General features: G+C 41.8%; 1 protein-coding gene across 3 annotated transcripts in view; it reads right to left on the bottom strand.

Moving 5' to 3' along the window:
- Positions 1 to 19,023, bottom strand: part of Selp (selectin P) — a 39,028-nt gene that overhangs the window by 17,657 nt on the left and 2,348 nt on the right. For 2 of the 3 annotated variants that reach the window (XM_008824899.3, XM_029559516.1), the window contains exons 2-8: positions 12,647 to 12,737; positions 10,476 to 10,862; positions 7,728 to 7,835; positions 6,810 to 6,995; positions 5,347 to 5,532; positions 3,046 to 3,231; positions 208 to 393 (exon numbers count right to left, since the gene is read on the bottom strand). In XM_008824899.3, the coding sequence (XP_008823121.1) occupies positions 208 to 393; positions 3,046 to 3,231; positions 5,347 to 5,532; positions 6,810 to 6,995; positions 7,728 to 7,835; positions 10,476 to 10,862; positions 12,647 to 12,737 (1,330 nt within the window). Of the gene's footprint in view, positions 1 to 207; positions 394 to 3,045; positions 3,232 to 5,346; positions 5,533 to 6,809; positions 6,996 to 7,727; positions 7,836 to 10,475; positions 10,863 to 12,646; positions 12,738 to 16,546; positions 16,600 to 19,023 lie in introns of those variants that run through there. The other variant, XM_029559517.1, reaches the window with a different exon arrangement.

Genomic DNA, 19,023 nt, shown 5'->3' with positions numbered 1-19,023 from the left:
CATAGTAAGTTCCAGCTGGGATTACAAGGCAGGGAGACCCTGTCTCAAAAATACCACAAAAAAGGGAGGGGCTAGAGAGATGGCTCAGCGGTTAAAAACAGACTATTCTTGCAGAGGACTTGGGTTTGAATCCCAGCACCCACAAAAAAAAAAAAAAAATACTGCCTCCAATTTATTTCCAAGAGATTGTGGGGAATGCATTCTTACCTTGGCATTCCGGAGGAACTCCACTCCAGTGTCCAGTAGCCAAACACCTTATTGAACTTGCTCCTACTAGGAGTGAGCCTTCGTCACAGGAAAAGCTGCAGACTGACTGGTACTTAAAGGTACCAAAAGAGTCTGAGCAGGTCATCTGGGCTTTACTTGGAACTGGAAAATCCTGGCACTGCAAAGCTAAGGGGTGGGGAAATCATGGAGTAAGGGAACAGTAATACACAATGCTATTGACTTTGACCCATTAACCTTTCCTAGTACAATACAGAGACTCCAGAATTGGGCTTGCCTAACTTAGAAGATGAAAAAATTGTCATTTAGCTTCAGTGGTGGCAGGAAAGTTTTTAATGAAGAAAAATGCTGAACCAGTGTTGAACATTCGGATAATATGTATCAGATTAAGCTCTCATACTTCTGGACCCAAGAATCTCTGCAAAGTATGAAAACAAGATGCATACCAAAAATCAGTTCAGCAAGACATGATTTGTAAGTGCAAGATATTGAACACAAGTATAAATGGGGCTGAAAGTAAATTGTTCTTTCATGAAAAGAATATTAATGATTCTTAAAATTGTATACTTTACTTGTGAGTTCAAAGCCAGCCTGGTCTACATAGTGAATTCCAGGACAGCTGGGGCTACAAGGAGACCCTGTCTCAAAAAGACCCCCCCCCAAAAAAAGATATGGGAGGTGTCTCTATTAATGTCAAGTATAAAAGCAGAATAAAAAATATGATTATAATAAAACCAAACTATGGTCTTTTTCAAAGCATTTTAATTAGCATACAAAATAATGGGTTTCATTCTCTCTCTCTCTCTCTCTCTCTCTCTCTCTCTCACACACACACACACACACACACATACACAATTCTACCCTGCTTGCGTTCATCCCCCATTACTATCTCTTGCTCTATACTATGACCTTAAATACATAAAATAGTCCTATGTGGAGACAGCATATGTATTCTATAATTTTTTTCATCTTTAAAATGAAAATAATTAGACCATGTGAGATCGTAGGGAGTGCTTATTAAGTACTAGCCACCAGCAGTGGAGGAGGAGGGGGGGGGAGGAGGCAGGCATAAATGCCATCCTCAGGATTATGTAGAAGTTGTCAACCTTGACTGTGGGGGGAAAACACTAGAAAGGCCTATCAAGGGAGTAATTGAGACTACAATTTCAGATACTCAAGAGAATATCCAACTGGCTTTCTGGATGAATTGACGTTTACTTTTCTGGAGACAAAAATTGCTGAAGTGATCCCTTGTGATTATTTTTAAGAATGTCAAAGGGCTTGGTGTGTCTGTCCCCCAGACAATTCATATCCAACATATCTTATCACCCCCACTAAGTTTTACCACCAAACAGTATGAGCCTTGAGTCCTCTGTCATGCTTGCTTCTATTTTCAATATTGTTATTGTGGGAAATACATCCAGCATAAAATTTTCCATTTACTACTTAGCCAGTGTTACATGTATAGTTCCATGTTGTTATTTGCATCCATGTTGGTATATAGTCTTCACCACCATCCATCTCCTGCTCTCTTTACATTGCTCATGCTGAACTTTACTTAATTAACAGTAATTCCTCTTTCCCTTGCCCCTGAATTCTACTTTCTGTCTCCATGATTTTATTACTCTAAATAACTTATATAAATAAAATAATGTATCACTTGGTTTTTGGAGACTAATTCATTTCACTTAGCGTAATGTCCTTAAGGTTCATCTGTATTGCAGAATGTGTTGGAATGCCTTTTCTTGACAAGACTGAAAAACATTTCAGACTTTATATATTGAGTCAGTGATTTCTCTTTATTCCACACTTTAACTGTTATTATGAATGATGCCATGATGAGCCTGAGTATGCACATATCTCTCCAAGACTCACTTGCAAATCACTGGAAAATCAATACCCCATTTTATTTTTTTAATACCCCATTTTAAAATCAGCATATACATGGACCTAGGGATTCCACATACATTGCTTATGTCAATGGTGACATATGACAGTGTCATTGCACTTGTGCAACATGTCTTTGTGTGGGCACCATTTGTAACAAGGCAATCCTAGTGACCTCCTTGTGCCTGAGTTTTCATGTTAGAGCAAAACACTAAAAACATGAAATACTGTAAGGCGATCACTTTGTCAAATCAGACAACAGATTTAGGATTTATAAACTATTGTTAGTCTCATGATTTTCCCTATATTTATTGAGGTTGACAGCAGCTTTGAAGTTGCTTTAAAATATTAACTCATAGCTATTGGTGACATGAGTAAGTAAAGCTGATAGTTTCTCATTTTTTATTGAATTTTTGTAAGTTTCATACAATATATTTGATCATATAGAACCCCCTCTCCTATCTGCACCTCTCCTATTGCCCCCCACCAGATTTCATGCACTCTGACATATATATTAAAGGCCTACTGAGTCAAGTTTGTGTCTCCAAATGCCCTTCGGTGTGCATCCATCCACTGGAAGTCACCCACACTCAGAAAGTTCAAAAGCTTTCTGACAGACAATGACAGACCTAGACGAACTGCCTTGTCCATGACTCTTCTACTGTCTCATGTTCATCATATATCAGTCCATTCCTCAGCTCTGATCTCCTCAGTCCACTCCAAACATGTAAATCAAAGCAACTCTCACATTGGCTACACTGTAATGAACACTATGCATAAAACTTGCTTTGGCTACCATTTCATCCCTAGCACCAAACACAAAGAGAAGAACCAGGCATATCTCAGGCTCTCATTGAATGTTTGGTAGATAAGTTTATGGCAGTGTCCCATGGTGCCTGAGAGGCAAAGAAGAATATTTCAGTGTCACAGTACCTTGACAGACTGGGGCTGGTGCTGTCCACTGTCCCAAGTCAGCACACTGAATGACATCAGTTCCCTTCAGCATGAAGCCCTCTGCACAATGGAAGGTGCAGTTGGTGTTGTACCCAAATGCTATTGAGGACGAGGAGCAATCCATGCTTCCATGGATGGGGCTCTCCAGTGGTTTACATGCAATGGCTAAAGGGTAAAGTTTGTTAAAAAGCTTGGTCTTCTTCAGAAGTGACTGAAGAATGATACTACTTTCTTGCCCACATTGTTATGTTCAGAACTTCAAACACTTCTTTTTCCAGAAAGAATACTACCTTTCCCACGCCCCTCTTTACCTCACCTGTCTTCACTCACCTATGCTTATTCTCACCTGTCTTCAGATCTCTGCTTTCCCTCCCTGCCTGCTTAACCCAGGGGTAAGGACTCCTTGTGTGGGCTCTCACAGACCCTGAACGATGATGTTCTTGCATGATTTCAATCCTTCCCTGTTACACCACAGTCTCCTTGATGCTGAGGTCACTCATTTAGTGAAGTGTTTGGTAGACTCAAGATGCTCTTAAATACTATTGGCATATTTATTGGATCTTTAAAGAGTAGATAAAGAAAAACAGGGCTGATGAAATAGTGTAGTTTATTATTTATACTTTGACCTAGCACTGTAAAATGACCCCAAGAACATAGGATGTCATCTTAATCAGACTTGATTGCCAAATGAATGTACCCCAAAGTGAGTTCTTGAACACAGTTATACCCTGAATGGACCCTGTTCTGATAAAGACGGGTTTCCTTCCACACTCCTGCAAAGGCATCTCATCTCCAGACTTCTCCTGGGGTTTCATAGAGCATAGAGACCCCCTTTACAGCCTGGGCTCTGACTTCTAGTTTTTACAGATTTAGGGCGTGCAAGGACTAAAGATCCTCTAGTGATTTTTACTGTATAGATGAGAAAAATGAGGGTCAGAAATGTTAAGCAACTTTCTTAAAAGTCTCAGTATGTGTTGTGGTGTATGAATGTGTGTGTGTGTGTGTGTGTGTGTGTGTGTGTGTGTGTATACCCATGCCTGCCTGCAAGTGCAGAGGTCAGAGGTTGATGTCAGGTATCTTACTCCATCCATCTCTACCTTATTTCTGAGACAAGGTCTCTCACTGAACCTGGAGCTCACTGTTTTGGCTAGACTGGTTAGCCAGTGAGCTCAGGGGATTTTTCTGTCTTTATACCCCTCTTCCCACTAAATGCTGAGGTTACAGGAACATGCGCTTTCCCCGCTGAGCCATTGCCTCTAGCCCTCTTCTAAAGTCTCAATGCTAACAGTACTTCAGTTGGGCTTGCAATTTAGGTGTAAAAATTCACTAATATGGCCTTCAATCTCCTATTCTCTCTTTTCCATCTCTACCCTATAAGCTGAAGGTGCAAATGCATAGTCCACTCTCCTGGTATTATGTAACTGCCTGGGGTTGCATCATATGCTGTTCTTTTAAAAACTTTTATTTTTATGCATATGAGTGTTTTGTCTGCATGTGTGTAAGTGCATCATGTGCATGCAATGCCCACGGAGGCCAGAAGAGGTTGTCAGATCCCCTGGAACTGGAGTTACAGGTGGTTGTTAAGCACCATGTGAGTGCTGGAAACAGAATATGTGCCCTTTGCAAGAGCAGCCAGTGCTCTTACCTGCTGAGCCATCTCTCTAGCTTTGCATGCTGTTCTTTAATGCAGGATTTTTACTCCTTTGCAAAGCCTACCTCCAAAGACTCCGATGGTAGATCTATCTTTACCACTATAGCTACAGCTCCAACTCCTTCTCAGGTATAGGACATTGCCCTGCAGAGTACTTATGTCAGTGGGACAGGAATGGGTATGATGGGAGACAGGCAGAAACTGAACTTAAGCAAATGTCTAAGTCTATCTATCCTCTGTACTTTATACATGACATTTCTTTTTCTATGTTGTAGCTTTAATATTTTTGAGACAGTGTGTAATTATATATCCCAAGCTGGGTTCCCACTTACTGTGTAGTCCAGATTGGCCTTGAATTTGCAGCAATCCTACTCTCTTAGGCCCCCAAGCGCTGAGATTACAGTTATGCACTACCACTTCCTGCTTACACTTGCTATTTATATATATAATCCTCACAGAAGCACCTGGTAATTCCTAGCCCCATTTCACAGATGAGAAATCACCTGGCTCCCAGAGGTTGCAAAAATAAGAACCTAGAGGAGGCTGCTTTGATATTAAGAACTCTTGATCTTTCTCTTGTGGCATGATTCCTTCTTGGGATTATTGAGAGCTGATAAAATTAATCCTACCTTCACAGGTTGGCAGTGGTGCAGTCCACTGGCCAGAGCCAATGCACTGGAGTGTGTCGGATCCCCTTGCTTGATATCCAGTTTGGCACTCAAATTTACAGCTAGAGCCATATGCAAAGGCAGCAAGTGGGTGCACACAGTCCACGGTTCCATTGATGGGGGCTTCCAGGTGCTGGCACTGAACAGCTGAACAGAAAAACCAAGGATAAAGAAAGGGAAAATCAACCAGGATGGAAGGAAGCCACACACAGGGACAGAAAGCTGGAAAGCTGTGGATCTGCCTCTGGAAACACAGATGGAGTTCGGAAGATGGAAGGGTCAGGATGCCCTGACTGTCTAGATGTGAAGTACTGCTCCTGGGTGACACAAGTCTCTTAAAAACAGATTCTTCTAAGCTCTGTCCTTAACGTTCTCCATTCATTGTATGTTATAAGCCTGTCCCTGATGGTCATCTATCGTGTATATACAGATGCAGAGGCTACCCTTTGCCCCCTTATGTGAAATATATGAATAAGGCCGTTCTGAAACTGTTTGTAGGATATGAGCTTGTGGGAGAACAGACTCCAACTTTGTTCATAGCAAAATCAGCCCCTTGTTTTTCCACAGGCTGATACTGTTTTCTTATCCCAGATTTACCCAATGTAACTCAGTAGTTGATGGAAGGAGAGTTAAATTTTGACAGTTCAGGACAGCTTCCTCACATGATGACTAGTTTTATCTCCACTCCTGAAAAGACTGGGTGCAGTGGACATGATACACCCCAAGGCCCTGAAACTTCCCTTTATTCCCTGGGGCTGGAGCTGACCCCACCCCTGAGGTTAAGCATTGTTCCACCTCTACACAAGATGATTTTCACAGTGAAGCCCCAGCTAGACTGGTGCTAGAATGCTCTTGCAGGGTGGAGCCTAGTCAGGCTTCCTCCTTCAGGACTGCTCAGGGTTATACACCAGGAGGCCAAGAACAAGCACAGAGTAACGATGTGAGTCCTTGGACAAGTTGTGTCCAGCACTTTGGGAGCTTTAGGATTCTGTGGCAGCTCTGTTTTCCCTATGGCAGTCAAGGTAATTTTTTTGTTAGTTAAATACTCAAGTAGCTGTTTGGAATGATCTACATGTCCATGTTTTTATGTAAGAAGCAAGGGTGATGCTATAAAATTACTTATGTTCAATCCCTAAGTTGTCACCACTGTTTTCTGTTGACTTTATAATTAACAAAGAGAAGGACATCCCTTTGCAATGTGTTTTGCCTAAGAATCAAAAATTAAACCATCAAACTCACGCTGTAAGGAGGAAATAAAGCATGAAAATGAAAATCATGGTTAGTCTGATAGATACATAATGAGAACTACAATTTCCATCTAATATAGATTCTATTTCTCAAGTTTTTAGTAGAAAGCCCATCCCCATGATCATCTCCCCAATTGTAATTATTTAATAAGAATGGAAAAAATTAGGTCTACATACCTACACACTCTGGAGGCTTATTTGTCCAGACTCCAGAAGCCAAACATTCCAGTTTTCTGGGTCCGTTCATTTTGTACCCTTCAGCACAGTGGAAGGTACACTGTGAGTTGAAAGAGAAGTCTCCCAGAGGGTGACTGCAGTTCATGAGCACATGTTGAGGGAGGTCAAATTCTCCACATTCTCTGACTGCGGGGGACAGAAATGTTGATTTTTCTCATTGTAGACTTAAAATCTCTTTCCAATGGTAACAAGGCATAACCCTCTTCATTCTATCTTTCTAGACCCCTAAACCAAGGTCCCCACCCCCATCTAGATCTGGTTCCTTCATATTGTCATTATCCTAAAAAATAACCATCTGGGGCTGGAGAGACGGCTCAGCAGTTAAGAGCACTGACTGTTGTTGCAGAAGACCTTGGTTCGAATCCCAGCACCTACATGGTGACTAACAACTGTCCATAACTCCAGTTCCAGGGGATCCAACACCCTCTTCTGTCCTCCGTGGGCACCACACAACAGAGGTGCACTTGAATACATGCAGGCACAACACTCATACACATAAAAGTAAATAAATAAATAAATAAATTTTAAAGATAATCATCTTTTTGCTGTTTTTTTTTCTTTGCCAGTTCAATTCTTTCATTAGTTTTTACTTCAAAGGTAAAATTAACTTAAAGGTTTTTATCTTGCTGCTGTTGTCATATTTCTCTTTTCCTTCTTGAAGTTTCATGACTGAATATAGTCTCTGAAAGGGAAGTGATTTCAACTCGTGTCTAAAGACAGTTGAGTGAAGCAGGCAGACAGAGGGCAGAAGGGTTCTGCCTTTCGTACTACTTGCTAAAGTTCCCACATGATTTACTTCCTGGCATCACCTCACATGAGACCAATGGACGAAGAATGCTGATAAAGTCACAGCCTCACCGTGTTCACACTCTGGCCCATAGAACCCGGGGTAGCAGGAGCAGGTGTAGTTCCCGATAGTCTCGATGCACTCCCCTTGCTTGCTGCAGGACATGTCCTGGCAGGAGGCTGCATGGTTATAAGAAGGGTCAGAATCATGGGTAGTCACAGGGCACAGGGCCCAGCCTCTGCCCTTCTAGGGCAGGACTGAGCTCACCAGACAGAAAGAGCCATAGTGCCATCTGGAGAGCCAGCCTGTTCCCTGTGAAAAGCACTACCCAAAGTAAGGACAACAGAAGAACCCAGCTGATAAAGTTGTCACAAGAACTTGTTGTTAAGCCAAAATACTACACACAAAATATTACAAATGACACTGGAAACTAATGTTATTCAACAATAAGAGAACTCGGTCACAGCAATGTCTCAGTACAGGAATGAAATTTCTCTCAATCTGTATGCTTTTACATTGACACAAAGTGACAAAGAAAAGCTTTAGGCCTAAAATTTTAGGAGACTGGTGTCTAGTCCCAACTTTGATATACGAGTACCGCAAGGCTCTCATTCGATGTCATATTTAGCATCACTGCTGTGTGTAAACACAGAGTGGCGCCATCAAGAGATGTGTGCACAGAGGAGCTCCTCCATATGGTCCAGAATGTGTTACAGTCTTCCAACCCAAAGCTTCCATGTCTCTTTGCCAAATGTTATAGTAAGAAGGTTGGGAACCAGATTTGGTGGGGGGTTTTCTTGGTGGGGTATCATGTAATATAAAGCCAGGCTCTACTGCCCACTTTCTTTGCAACTTTAGGCCCAGTTTGTCAAATGTTAGGGCCAATCTTTTCTACCTTCTGTTTACTTCAAATCCATACCCACTACCATACAACAGAGTATCAGAGAAGATGAAATTGAGATGTAGCCATGGTAAGTGTTCTAGCTTGTTTCTCCATTGCTGTGACAAAACACTCTGACCACTACCAAGTTGGGGAGGAAAGGGTTTATTTGTCTTACATCTCCCAGATCACAGTTCATCAGGGAGTCCAAGCTAGGAACTCAGGGCAAGAACCTGGAGGCAGGAGCTAGAGCACAGGCCATGGGGGAACACTGCTTACTGGCTTGCTCCCCGGCCGCTGCTCAGCCTACTTTCTTATACAATGCAGGACCACCTGCCCGGGGGTGGCACCACCCACAGTGGACTGGGCCCTCCCACATCACTCAACAATCAAGATGCCCCACAGACATGGCCACAGCCCACTCCTATGGAGGCAATTCCCCAATTGAGGCTCCCTTAACCCAGGTGTGTCAAGTTGACACTAAAGCTATCCAACACAGTAAGGAACATTCTTATGAGGAGATGTTTCATGAGGCTAAATATGTCATGTTTAGATGGTGCTGAGCTAGGGCTGACCTGACAGATCCCTCTGACAATGCCTGTGCCATTGGGTGACAGAACAGAGAAGGACCCAGAGTTTCCTTCCTGCAAGAGAATCTTTCAGGATTTAGGCATTTGGTGGTGGTTTAATATTAGAACTGATATTACGGCTATGTGAAGAACAGTTTTATTGGTGTTTTTATTTATAAGGTTATAACTAGGGGTATGTTATGTGACTGGATGGATTTCTGGTGTTTTTTTTCTCAGCGTAAAGCCTTAGTCACATGGTGATATACTTCATGGTATAATTTTCGCATGTCACGTAGAGAATTTTGCTGTTAGTAATAATCTCTATATCCCTCTCAACTCTGTGCTAGTATAATTTGATAAATTAGGCAAGATGCCATAGAAAAATGTTTCCATGGCAGCCAGTGAGTTTGGTGAGGATTTATAGAGTTCTTGGCAAGAACGCCTTCTAATATAGAGAAGATGCAGGGGGCAATCGCAGCTAGTGGGTGGAGGTTTGCTCCACGTCTTCCATCCTGTCTACCTTGCCCCACTGACCTTGGCCCCACCAGTGCCTTACAATGCAAATCCTGCTTGTCAACCTCAGAACATACACATTTTCTTTTGTTTTAGGTTCCTTGGGATCTCAGTACTCTAGGAACAAGAAAATAATCAATTTTCCTTATCTGTCACGTTCCAAGCTTTCCAGGCAGTTTAATAACATGCCTATTTCGGATTCCCTCAGAGGAGACTAATGGAGATTCAATGAATAAATCTTTTCATGATAGTGTGTGCTGAGATCTGACAAATCTTGACATTCTGAGATTCTGATTCTATTTATTTTGACAATCAAACTTAATTTATTGTTGTAACCTATCTGCTTGTCATCCCTCTCCCACAGGGAATGAATAGGTTCCTCCATGCTTTACATCCTAGAGTGCTAAATTCCAGTCAATGGCAGTACTGCCTATGTATGTTGTTAGGGACAGAGTCCATTTGTGTTTAGGCCAATTAGTAGCTGGACTTGTGCCAATTAGTGATGTTGGCCCTTGTTGTCAGTTACAGAAAAAGCATTGCTTGTGTCATTAGCTTTCAATATATTTTCTATCTTGTAATTGTTTTTGCAAGCTTCATAATCTCAAGAAATGAAAATTTTCTGAGCATCCATGTCATCAGCTTTAAGATAGGAAGGGGCAATTGGGTGGTATTAAAAATTCTCTCTAGTTTCAAACAGCCAGTTTTCTGTAGTCTTGATTCTTCAAGTTGCTCAGTAATGCTGACTAATTCCTTGTTTTCCTGTCCTTGACTGTGATCCCATGTTACTCAGTGACCACACTGACTAACCAGGAAAGGCATGTTTTTAAACAGATAATTTAAGAGTAAAGGAGCCTTACCTGTGTAGCACAGGGCCCGCTTTCTTTTCCCGCAAGGCTCATCATTCCACTTTCCAGGGGCCAACTCCCTCTTGATGTAGATCTCCACACAGTCTTGATTGTTCCTCTTGTTGTTGGGCTCATGGTCAGCCCAGTTCTCGGCCTCCTCTGTGAGAATCTTCTTGGTTCCCACCCAGGTCCACTTATTATTGATCTTTCGGATCCCAATCCAGTAGTAAGAGCTGAAGTATGGTATGACATCATTGAGGTACTCAATCTCATTCTTATTCTGGATGGCCACTAAGTCTGTGAAGTGCTTCTGACAGAATGCCCGTGAGTTATTCCAGGAGTATGCTTTGATGCTGTAATTATAGGTCCAGGCTGCCACTTCTTTCTGGTTTGTAAGCTCTGGAGGGAAAATGAATACCAGATTAGCATCCCTAACCACAAGGAGGCTGTGATTCTAAGTGTATGACTGTGTATAAGATGCATTGATGAACATAAATGCAAAGAACAAGGCTATTTTCTGCCTGATATAGTCATTTTAGGGAAAAAGTCATTTCATTTAAAAATACATATGAAGTCAGAATAGGAAAATGCCCTCTTCTAAAGATTCTGGACATTAAAGATTTGGAATCCTGAGATCCTAGAGATGGAAGGGAGATTAGGGGTCATCCAGTCTAGCCCTCTCGTTTTATAAATAAAAGAAACATTTAAGCAGTTTGTCCAAGCTCTATGAAATGACACATGAAACGTGCAATGAGGATACTGCCATGTTCCATGGAAAATGAGATGCCGTGTGATCCGGAGCCTTCTGCCTGCCACTCAGTCTCAATGCCCACTATGCTTACTTTCTTAGCTTTACAGAACCCCCACTTCCCTGACATTTCGTTAGTTTTGTTTTGAGTTTCTTGCCTCCAACTTTGCCTCAGCCTCCCAATGGCAAGAATTACAAGCAGCCACCACCATCCTGATTCTTTCCTTCCTTTGCATGTAGTCTTCCTGACATGCTGGCTTCTCCTCAACCCCATGCACCCCACTTCATCCCCATGGTAAACATTTCTTCTACTTTCCTTGACTGCCTCAGGTAGATTTGGTGTTTCTTCCTCCAGGTTCCCACTGTGCCTCACGCCCGTGTCCCCTTCCCTTATTGCCCTGTGCTGTGGTATCAGTTTCTATGATGTGGCCCATATTTGTTATTGTGAATTCGTGATTGATGGTGGTCCCTTCTTAGTTCTGGGTTCTTAGTTTGAACCCTTAATAGGCTTTCAATGGATACCTGTTGAATTAGTGAAATGCTGTAAGACTTTGGCAGAGTCAGGGTTAGAAATAGCCAGCCTCTACTTTTCTTGGCTGCTTCTCTCTGATAAATTACTCTCCTTCCTCCACATCTGCTTACTCACTGGTTAAAAAGGCATTTATAAATCCTTGGGAAACCAAATGAAGCAAAGAATGTGCCATTTGAAAGTATAAAGGCTGCAAAATGCAGAGTGTTGTTATTGGAGCCAGTGGGAGTGTATGGGGCAGAAGAGGCCAGATCCCAGTGAAGAGGTGGACATGCCAGCAATCAGGCCTGGAAATGGCTCCTTTCCTGTTTACAAAGCTCTGTTTCTATTTGACCCTTTTCTCCTCTGCCCCTGTGAGGATCTCTCATATTTCCCCCTTTCCACTAACACCTCAGGACATTGTTTTGTCTTAAGGCTTCACTCTGCAGGAGGCTTGATAGCACACATTCTTAATCCCTGTACGTGGGAGTCTGAGGCAGAAGGATCAGACTCAAAAAAGCTTTATTTCCATATAGCCAGGACTCCAGTCTTAATTTCATGGACTCAAGGCAAAGCAATGATGAACATATTAATATTAGTTAATATTGTACATTAAATAATTTTCTATGAGTTCAGAGAAAATTACTTTTAAAGAAACTCAAACATTTTTGTGGGTCCCTGAACATATTGTGGGCCTGTGTCTGTCTTGTCGAAAGGTTACATTGATTTTACAAATATCAGTTTGTTGTTTCTGAAGTCGTATCTAACAATACGATGGTATCGGGTGGGTTTTTCTTCCAGGAATCTGGGCGTGAACAGTTTTCCCATGCCTCACAGCTGGCTACCATCCCATACCACCACTCCCATCTGGACCTGGGATCTTTCCTAGCTACTTAGGGTCAGGTGAAGAGTTTGCCTAAAGTTTACCAGAGATCAAGGCACTGAACCAGAGAAGTTGAGTAGCTCCGAGGACCACACTCCAAAGTCTTGGCTTCCAGGTGGCTTTTAGACAGCTAGCCTAAAACAAAACAGATAACTTCCTTTTAGCATCTGCAAATAACCAACATGAAATTGAAGTTAATAGAAATTCAGTTAATCATTGGGATAGTTCTTATTTCCAATAGGAGGGTGCTGCAAGACCTCTGCTTCCTTCTCACCACTGTGCTTGGAGTGTGGTCCTCTGAGCTACTCAACTCCCCTGGTTCGGTGCCTTGATCTCCAGCAGTAATTTTCATGTAATCCAGGCTACCCTCAAACTTGGCTATGTATCCAAGAATGACCTTGAACTCTTCATTCTCTGGATTACAGGAGTATTTCCAGATAGAGCCTCAAATTCTGACCATATTATAGACCCCAAATTCAAATCCACAGGTTAGCAGTTAAGGTAATCCCTTGACTTAATTGTAGTTAACAGGGTGGGTTTTATGTGTGGGTATGGTGGGTGGTAATGTTTGAAAACCCTCCTTGAGTAATAATTTTCCTCTGAAATGTTCTTTGGGTGGTAGTAGACTTCTTGTACCTGATCCTGCTCCATAGTACAGGTTTGGGAACCAAGTTGGGTCTAGGATGTTGAAGAGTTAAGGACCCTGTACTGTGTGCCCAATCAAGTTAAGTGTTGAAGCAAGAAGAAATGCCTCTCCAGGAGAAGCAGCCATGTGCTCTGATAATCTTTAATGTTGCCTGGCAACCTACTTCAAACTGGAAATGGCTGGAAAGGAGTCTAAGACCGGATCATTAGAATAACATCCTGTGACTTTATAAGCCTTGCTTAAGCACCCTGGTTAAAGTACTTTAGGGTGAAAGAGGGGACAGAGATAAAGTAGAAGGAACATGTTCGTTCCTCAGGCTCCCTTATTCATAGGAAGAAGTACCAGCATGCAGTAGGAGTCCCACAGCTTTAGTTGGTGTACAATGCTGCCAAGTATTGTACCACAGAGAGGGGCACTGTTCTGTTCACACTGCAGACCAGAGAGCTTTGCACTTCAAAGCAGAGGTGATGTCCCTCCTTTGACCTTTGTCTGCCCTCCACATCCTGTTGGCTTTCACTGCGTGCCTATAGCCGAGTCCTTAACTGCCTTACCTCTTCTTTGTCTTCCAGCCCATAGCCCCACCATGCTCCCAAACTGCTCTTTTGAACTTTATCACTAACTTCCAAATAACCAAACCGAATAAAAACTTCCCACCCTTATCTTCCTTGACCTCTGTATGGTAATATATGCTGTGGAGGCGGGCATGGTGGTGCATGCCTTTAATCCCAGCACATAGAGGCAGAAGCAGGTGGATCTCTGTGAATTCAAGGCCAGCCTGGTCTACATAGTGAGTTCCAAGGACAGCTGGGGCTACAGGGAGACCCTGTCTCAAAAAGATAAAAAACTCATATATATATATATATATATACACATGTATGCACTGTGGACTAATTCGTTTTTCTTAAGATGTTGCCCTTGGCTCTTCTCTTGCTTTTTCTCTAATGCCTCGAGCAATTTTTCTGAGTGTTCCTTTGAATGACCTTCAACTCTCTGCTTTGACTTGCCTTCCTGACTTCATCGTTCTAGTCTCTGCTTTTCTCAAAGACTCCTTATGGTCATGCTTGCAAACATGACCCCAATCAGTATCTCCATTTCTGATCTCTCTCCAGAGCACAACACAAATATGGAGCAAACACAAGGAGTGTGAGGATGGAGGCAGCAGTGGCAGAGGCACCAGCTGCTGCATGACAAGTCTGAATCCCTGGCTATGGTAGAGCAAATGCTTAATGACTGATAACTCATATTAATAAATGGGTAAATGAATCCATGGAAGAATAATGGCAAGAAATAGCTGAATAGAAGATGGAAATGTGCTAAGTTGGAAAATGAGTGATAATCCTAACAAGTATGTATGTTTACAATATTGTATCTGAGTTAAAAATGTTATGGACCATGACAGATGATTCTTGCTGCAAAAAAAAAAAAATGAGAAAATGAGCAACTATGTGGGATGATGGATAGAAATATGTTTTATATAGAAACTATTTCACTGCATGTGCCCCACAGCCTCATGTTGTGTACTTTAAATACCTACAATAAAATCACTTTTAAAATATGAAATATGGATTTCTGTTTCTATATGGATGAATAGATAATGAAATTTGAAATAGAAGAATCAAATAAACTGAATGAACATACATAAATGAAGTGTGTTAAACAGGAAAATATTAGGGAATGTGTGTGTGTGTTTATGTGTATTCTTGACATTGTTTCTCATTCTATTGTATGAAAGAGCAAGGGAATGGGATCTCTTTTACACTTCCCTTGTGAGACATCAAATGAGCAGAAGTGACTCCTAACTTGGGCAGATTCGACATAGGGAGAAAGTGGAGAAGTGGGAATTGGAGAGCTCTTTCTTAAGTGCTGTGCCTTAGGAATTCTAGAGTACACTAAATATCAGCAACTCTCAAAAGAAAAAAGCAGACTTCAATGCAATGCTCTGGCATGGGTGTGACTCTCTGAAAGGTTCTAGTACCAAAGGGGGCGTTCATACAACAGATGTATATTCAGACAGTGACACTGATGCAAGCTCCCTCACCTGCATGCCCATGGAGACCTTCAAGTCTTTCATCAAGTAGGAGTAGGGAGGGAGGGCCAAGAATCTTTCCCTTATGTGATCCCTTCACATCAACTTGTCATCAAATCCCAATGACTTTACCTTATGGTGAAAGACCTGGCCACTCTCCAGAATTCCACTTGAATTGCCAAGGCACTAGCCTAGATGTCATTGTTTCTTTCCTGCTCCTGGGAAACCAACATCTAATTAACTTCTTTTCCCCCAAGATTACTCACTGCTAATTATTTCCTAAAATGCAGTCAAAATGATTTTTGTCTTCTTTGTCATGCTAGGGATCAAATACAGGACCTTGCAAATACTAGGCAAATGTTCTGCACTGAGCTACATCCCCAGTCCAGAAAGATATTTCTAAGATAAACAATATGATCATCTTTCTTTAGTATTTAAGACTTTCAATTTGTTCCCGCTTTCTAAGTAATCCATTCAAACTCTTCGAGATACATATGTAAGACCCTTCAAGACATGGCTCCTTCCTATTTGACTATTCTTTTCTGCCATTACTTCTCAATAAGCCACATCCTCCTTATAACTATCAATGTATTTGTAATAAAATCATGCTATAATTCCAGAATGTATGATATATTCCTTTGTTCTTATGCTGAGAATACCTACTCCATCTGAGTCAGCCCAGCTACGTAAGTCCATAATTTCTTCCTCAAAGCTCTGCTATCAAGAGCACTTCCTTCTCCACACCAAACAAGTACTATCTTATTATTCTTTCTTTGTCCCCACTAGTTGTTCCAACAATGTTTAAGTTCTTAGCATACTTCAGACACATTTCTAGGGACAGGGGTTAAAATGATGAAAATAGATAAGAGCATGCATTCAGACATGAACTAAAACCAATTAAACAAGATACTGTAAACTTAGTCGAATACCTAGGGCTAGAGAGGTTATAGACCCCAGCAGAGAGCCTCCTTCTGTCATTTCCCTAAATCAATACAATCCCTAACTGTATTCTAAAAACTTATTTTTAAGCCCACAGACGAGTCTGCCTCTCACCCCTCATCAAAGAAACTTCTTTTTGCAAGTGATAGAGACTATTACAGAGATCCTCAACTGGTCAAAATGCAGAGAACAAGTAACAGTGGAACAAATAACAGAGACCAAATAACAGCATATCCCCAACTGATATGCCTTGTCCTAGTTTGTTTCTTCAGTGCTGTGACAAAACACTCTGACCACTACCAACTTGGGGAGGAAAGGGTTCATTTAGCTTACATCTCCTGGGTCACCGTTCATCCCGGAGCCCAAGGTAGGAACACGGGGCAGGAAACTGGAGGCAGGAGCTGGAGCATGGGCCATGGAGGCTGCTGCTTACTGGCTTACTCTCCTGGCCCCTGCTCAGCCTGCTTTCTTATGCAACACAGGCCCACCTGCCCGGGGGTGGCACCACCCACAGTAGGCTGGGCCCTCCCACATCACACAACAATCAAGAAGATGCCTCACAGACATGGCCACAGGCCAATTCAATGGAGGCAGTTCCCCAATTGAGGCTCCCTCAACCCAGGTGTGTCAAGTTGACACTAAAGCTATCTAGCACATGCCTGAAATGCAATTACTACACCTAAAACCGAGAGGGCATCTCAGAAGAGGGGGCAGAAAGATTGTAAGAGTCAGAGGACCAGGACACCTACTGTTAGATCATGTCTTCCAAAAAAGACAGGGAAGCTGCACCCATGAAATCCCCATGATATAGTCGCCTAAACAAGACCTATGTAATGACAACACCAACTGACATGTCAACGTGGATGGGAGAAGTTTCACATGGTGCTACCTCTAGATGAAGACCTACAGACAATCAGTGGCTGCTGTGAGAGGGAAAAGCATGAGCTCCTAATAGGTTATCAAATGCCAAGTGGCCAGCTATGAACACACATACACACTAATGCACTAAATGACCTCAATAGGCTGTTTACACACACACACACACACACACACACACACACACACACTAATTAAAGAAGGGACACGATATGGAAAGGGAGTAGGGAGAATGTGGGAAGATTTGGAGGGGAAGAGGGAGGGATGGAAATGATGTAAATATAGTCCTCATCTATGAAATTCTCAAAACATTAAAAATTAAATTAAAAAAGCAATTAGCATGAAAATAGAAGATATCAGTGCTAGACTGAAATTAAAATAAGATCATGTGACAGAGTGAGTAGTGAGCTATGTCAGACAGGGATGTCAAGGCAGAGCTCTGCAAGGAGGTAATGTTAAATCTAATAGCAAATAGAAAAAATATAGCATGTGAAAAACAGGTGGACAAACATTAAAGGCAAATGAAAAACAAGTTCAAAAGTCTTAAGTGTGATGTGTTTCAACAACATAAAGACCTGAAAGTGGCTGGAATGGACTGGAGAGAAGACTATGACAGGAAACCAGCTGAAAGATCATGTCAGGCTCTCAGAGCCAGAGCCAAGGGATGAGAGTTTATTATCAGTGTAGAAAGAAGCCAGGGAAATCTTTAAAAGTATGATGCAGTCTGATAGATGTTGATAATTGGGACTCTAGAGGTTAATTGATCTGGTAGCTTGGGGATAGACCTTGTGGCTCTCTAATACCAATTAGCAGGTTTTTGAATAGAAAAGTCCCATGAAGAGATGTGTTTAGCAGTGCTTTGGATGTTTTTAATTAGAAACAAGAAGTCTGAGCTCTGAAAGGAGGAGGCCAGTGCCATGATCCTGATGGAAGTTAAAGAGGGCCTGTCTTTGGCTGCAGTTAAGGGGAACTGAAAGAGGAAGGAAAATAAAAGAGTCATTAAAAACAAAGAGCTATCCATCCTAGTTGTGGTTCAGATCTTATAAGCCATTACAATTGTTAAAATAGTCTCTTAAACTTCTAGACGGTGGTCGTGAAGTGGCACAGATATTAGCAGCCCCAGATCAAAGGTAGAAAATAAACACAGTGAGAAAAGAGGTTATCTCTAAATAAAACAGATCTCAAAATAAAGCTAAGGAGGGTCTTAGGACAATAATGGTGAGAATCAAAGTATACATTTAAATTAGATAGCTGTTATTAGTAAAATAAAACACACATTTAATTTTTTTAAAAGTCTGTCAGACCTGAGCTGAGTTATAGTCTTCAAAACCTAAAGGATTTATTCTGCATCTGACTTTGTAAAGTATCTGCTTTGCTTTCCCAGCAGAGGTGCTAGACACCTGGAATGCAATGTAATGATTATCCTGAAGCCAGTTTCTCCAGGGTCTTTTCTTAGTCCCACCTGCTATGTAAAAGGTCACTTGATTTTTGGGGGGGGGTACTGAAGAGATGGTTCAGAGGTTAAGAGCATTGGCTACTCTTCCAGAGGAACTGGGTTCAATTCCCAGCACCCACATGGTGGCTAATGACCACCTGTAACTCTAGTTCCAGGGTATCTGATGCCCTCTTCTGGCCTCCACCCACTTTGCATGATATTGGTGCACTCATACATGCAGGCAAAACACTCATACACATAAAAAAGTAAAAATTAGTTAATTAATAATAAAAAGTCATTTGATTTTTGATGATTTGATTAATAATATTCCATGTGCAGAACTCTAAATACAGATATTCTAAGAGCTGGTGGCCACCCTAAAAGACTACTTAGTTTAAAGTTTAAAAGTTTATAAAAGGGGAAGTAAAAACTGGATGCTAAAGGCCTGAGCAGTTAAAGGTGTATGTAGAAAGGGATCTCAACCTGCTCCTCAGAGCTA

The sequence above is a fragment of the Nannospalax galili genome, unplaced genomic scaffold (genome assembly GCF_000622305.1).
Source record: "Nannospalax galili isolate Female #2095 unplaced genomic scaffold, S.galili_v1.0 scaffold1189, whole genome shotgun sequence".
Classification (NCBI taxonomy): Eukaryota; Metazoa; Chordata; class Mammalia; order Rodentia; family Spalacidae; genus Nannospalax; species Nannospalax galili.
Note: the sequence above shows the minus strand (reverse complement) of the source record. Positions and strands in the feature narration are given on the sequence as shown.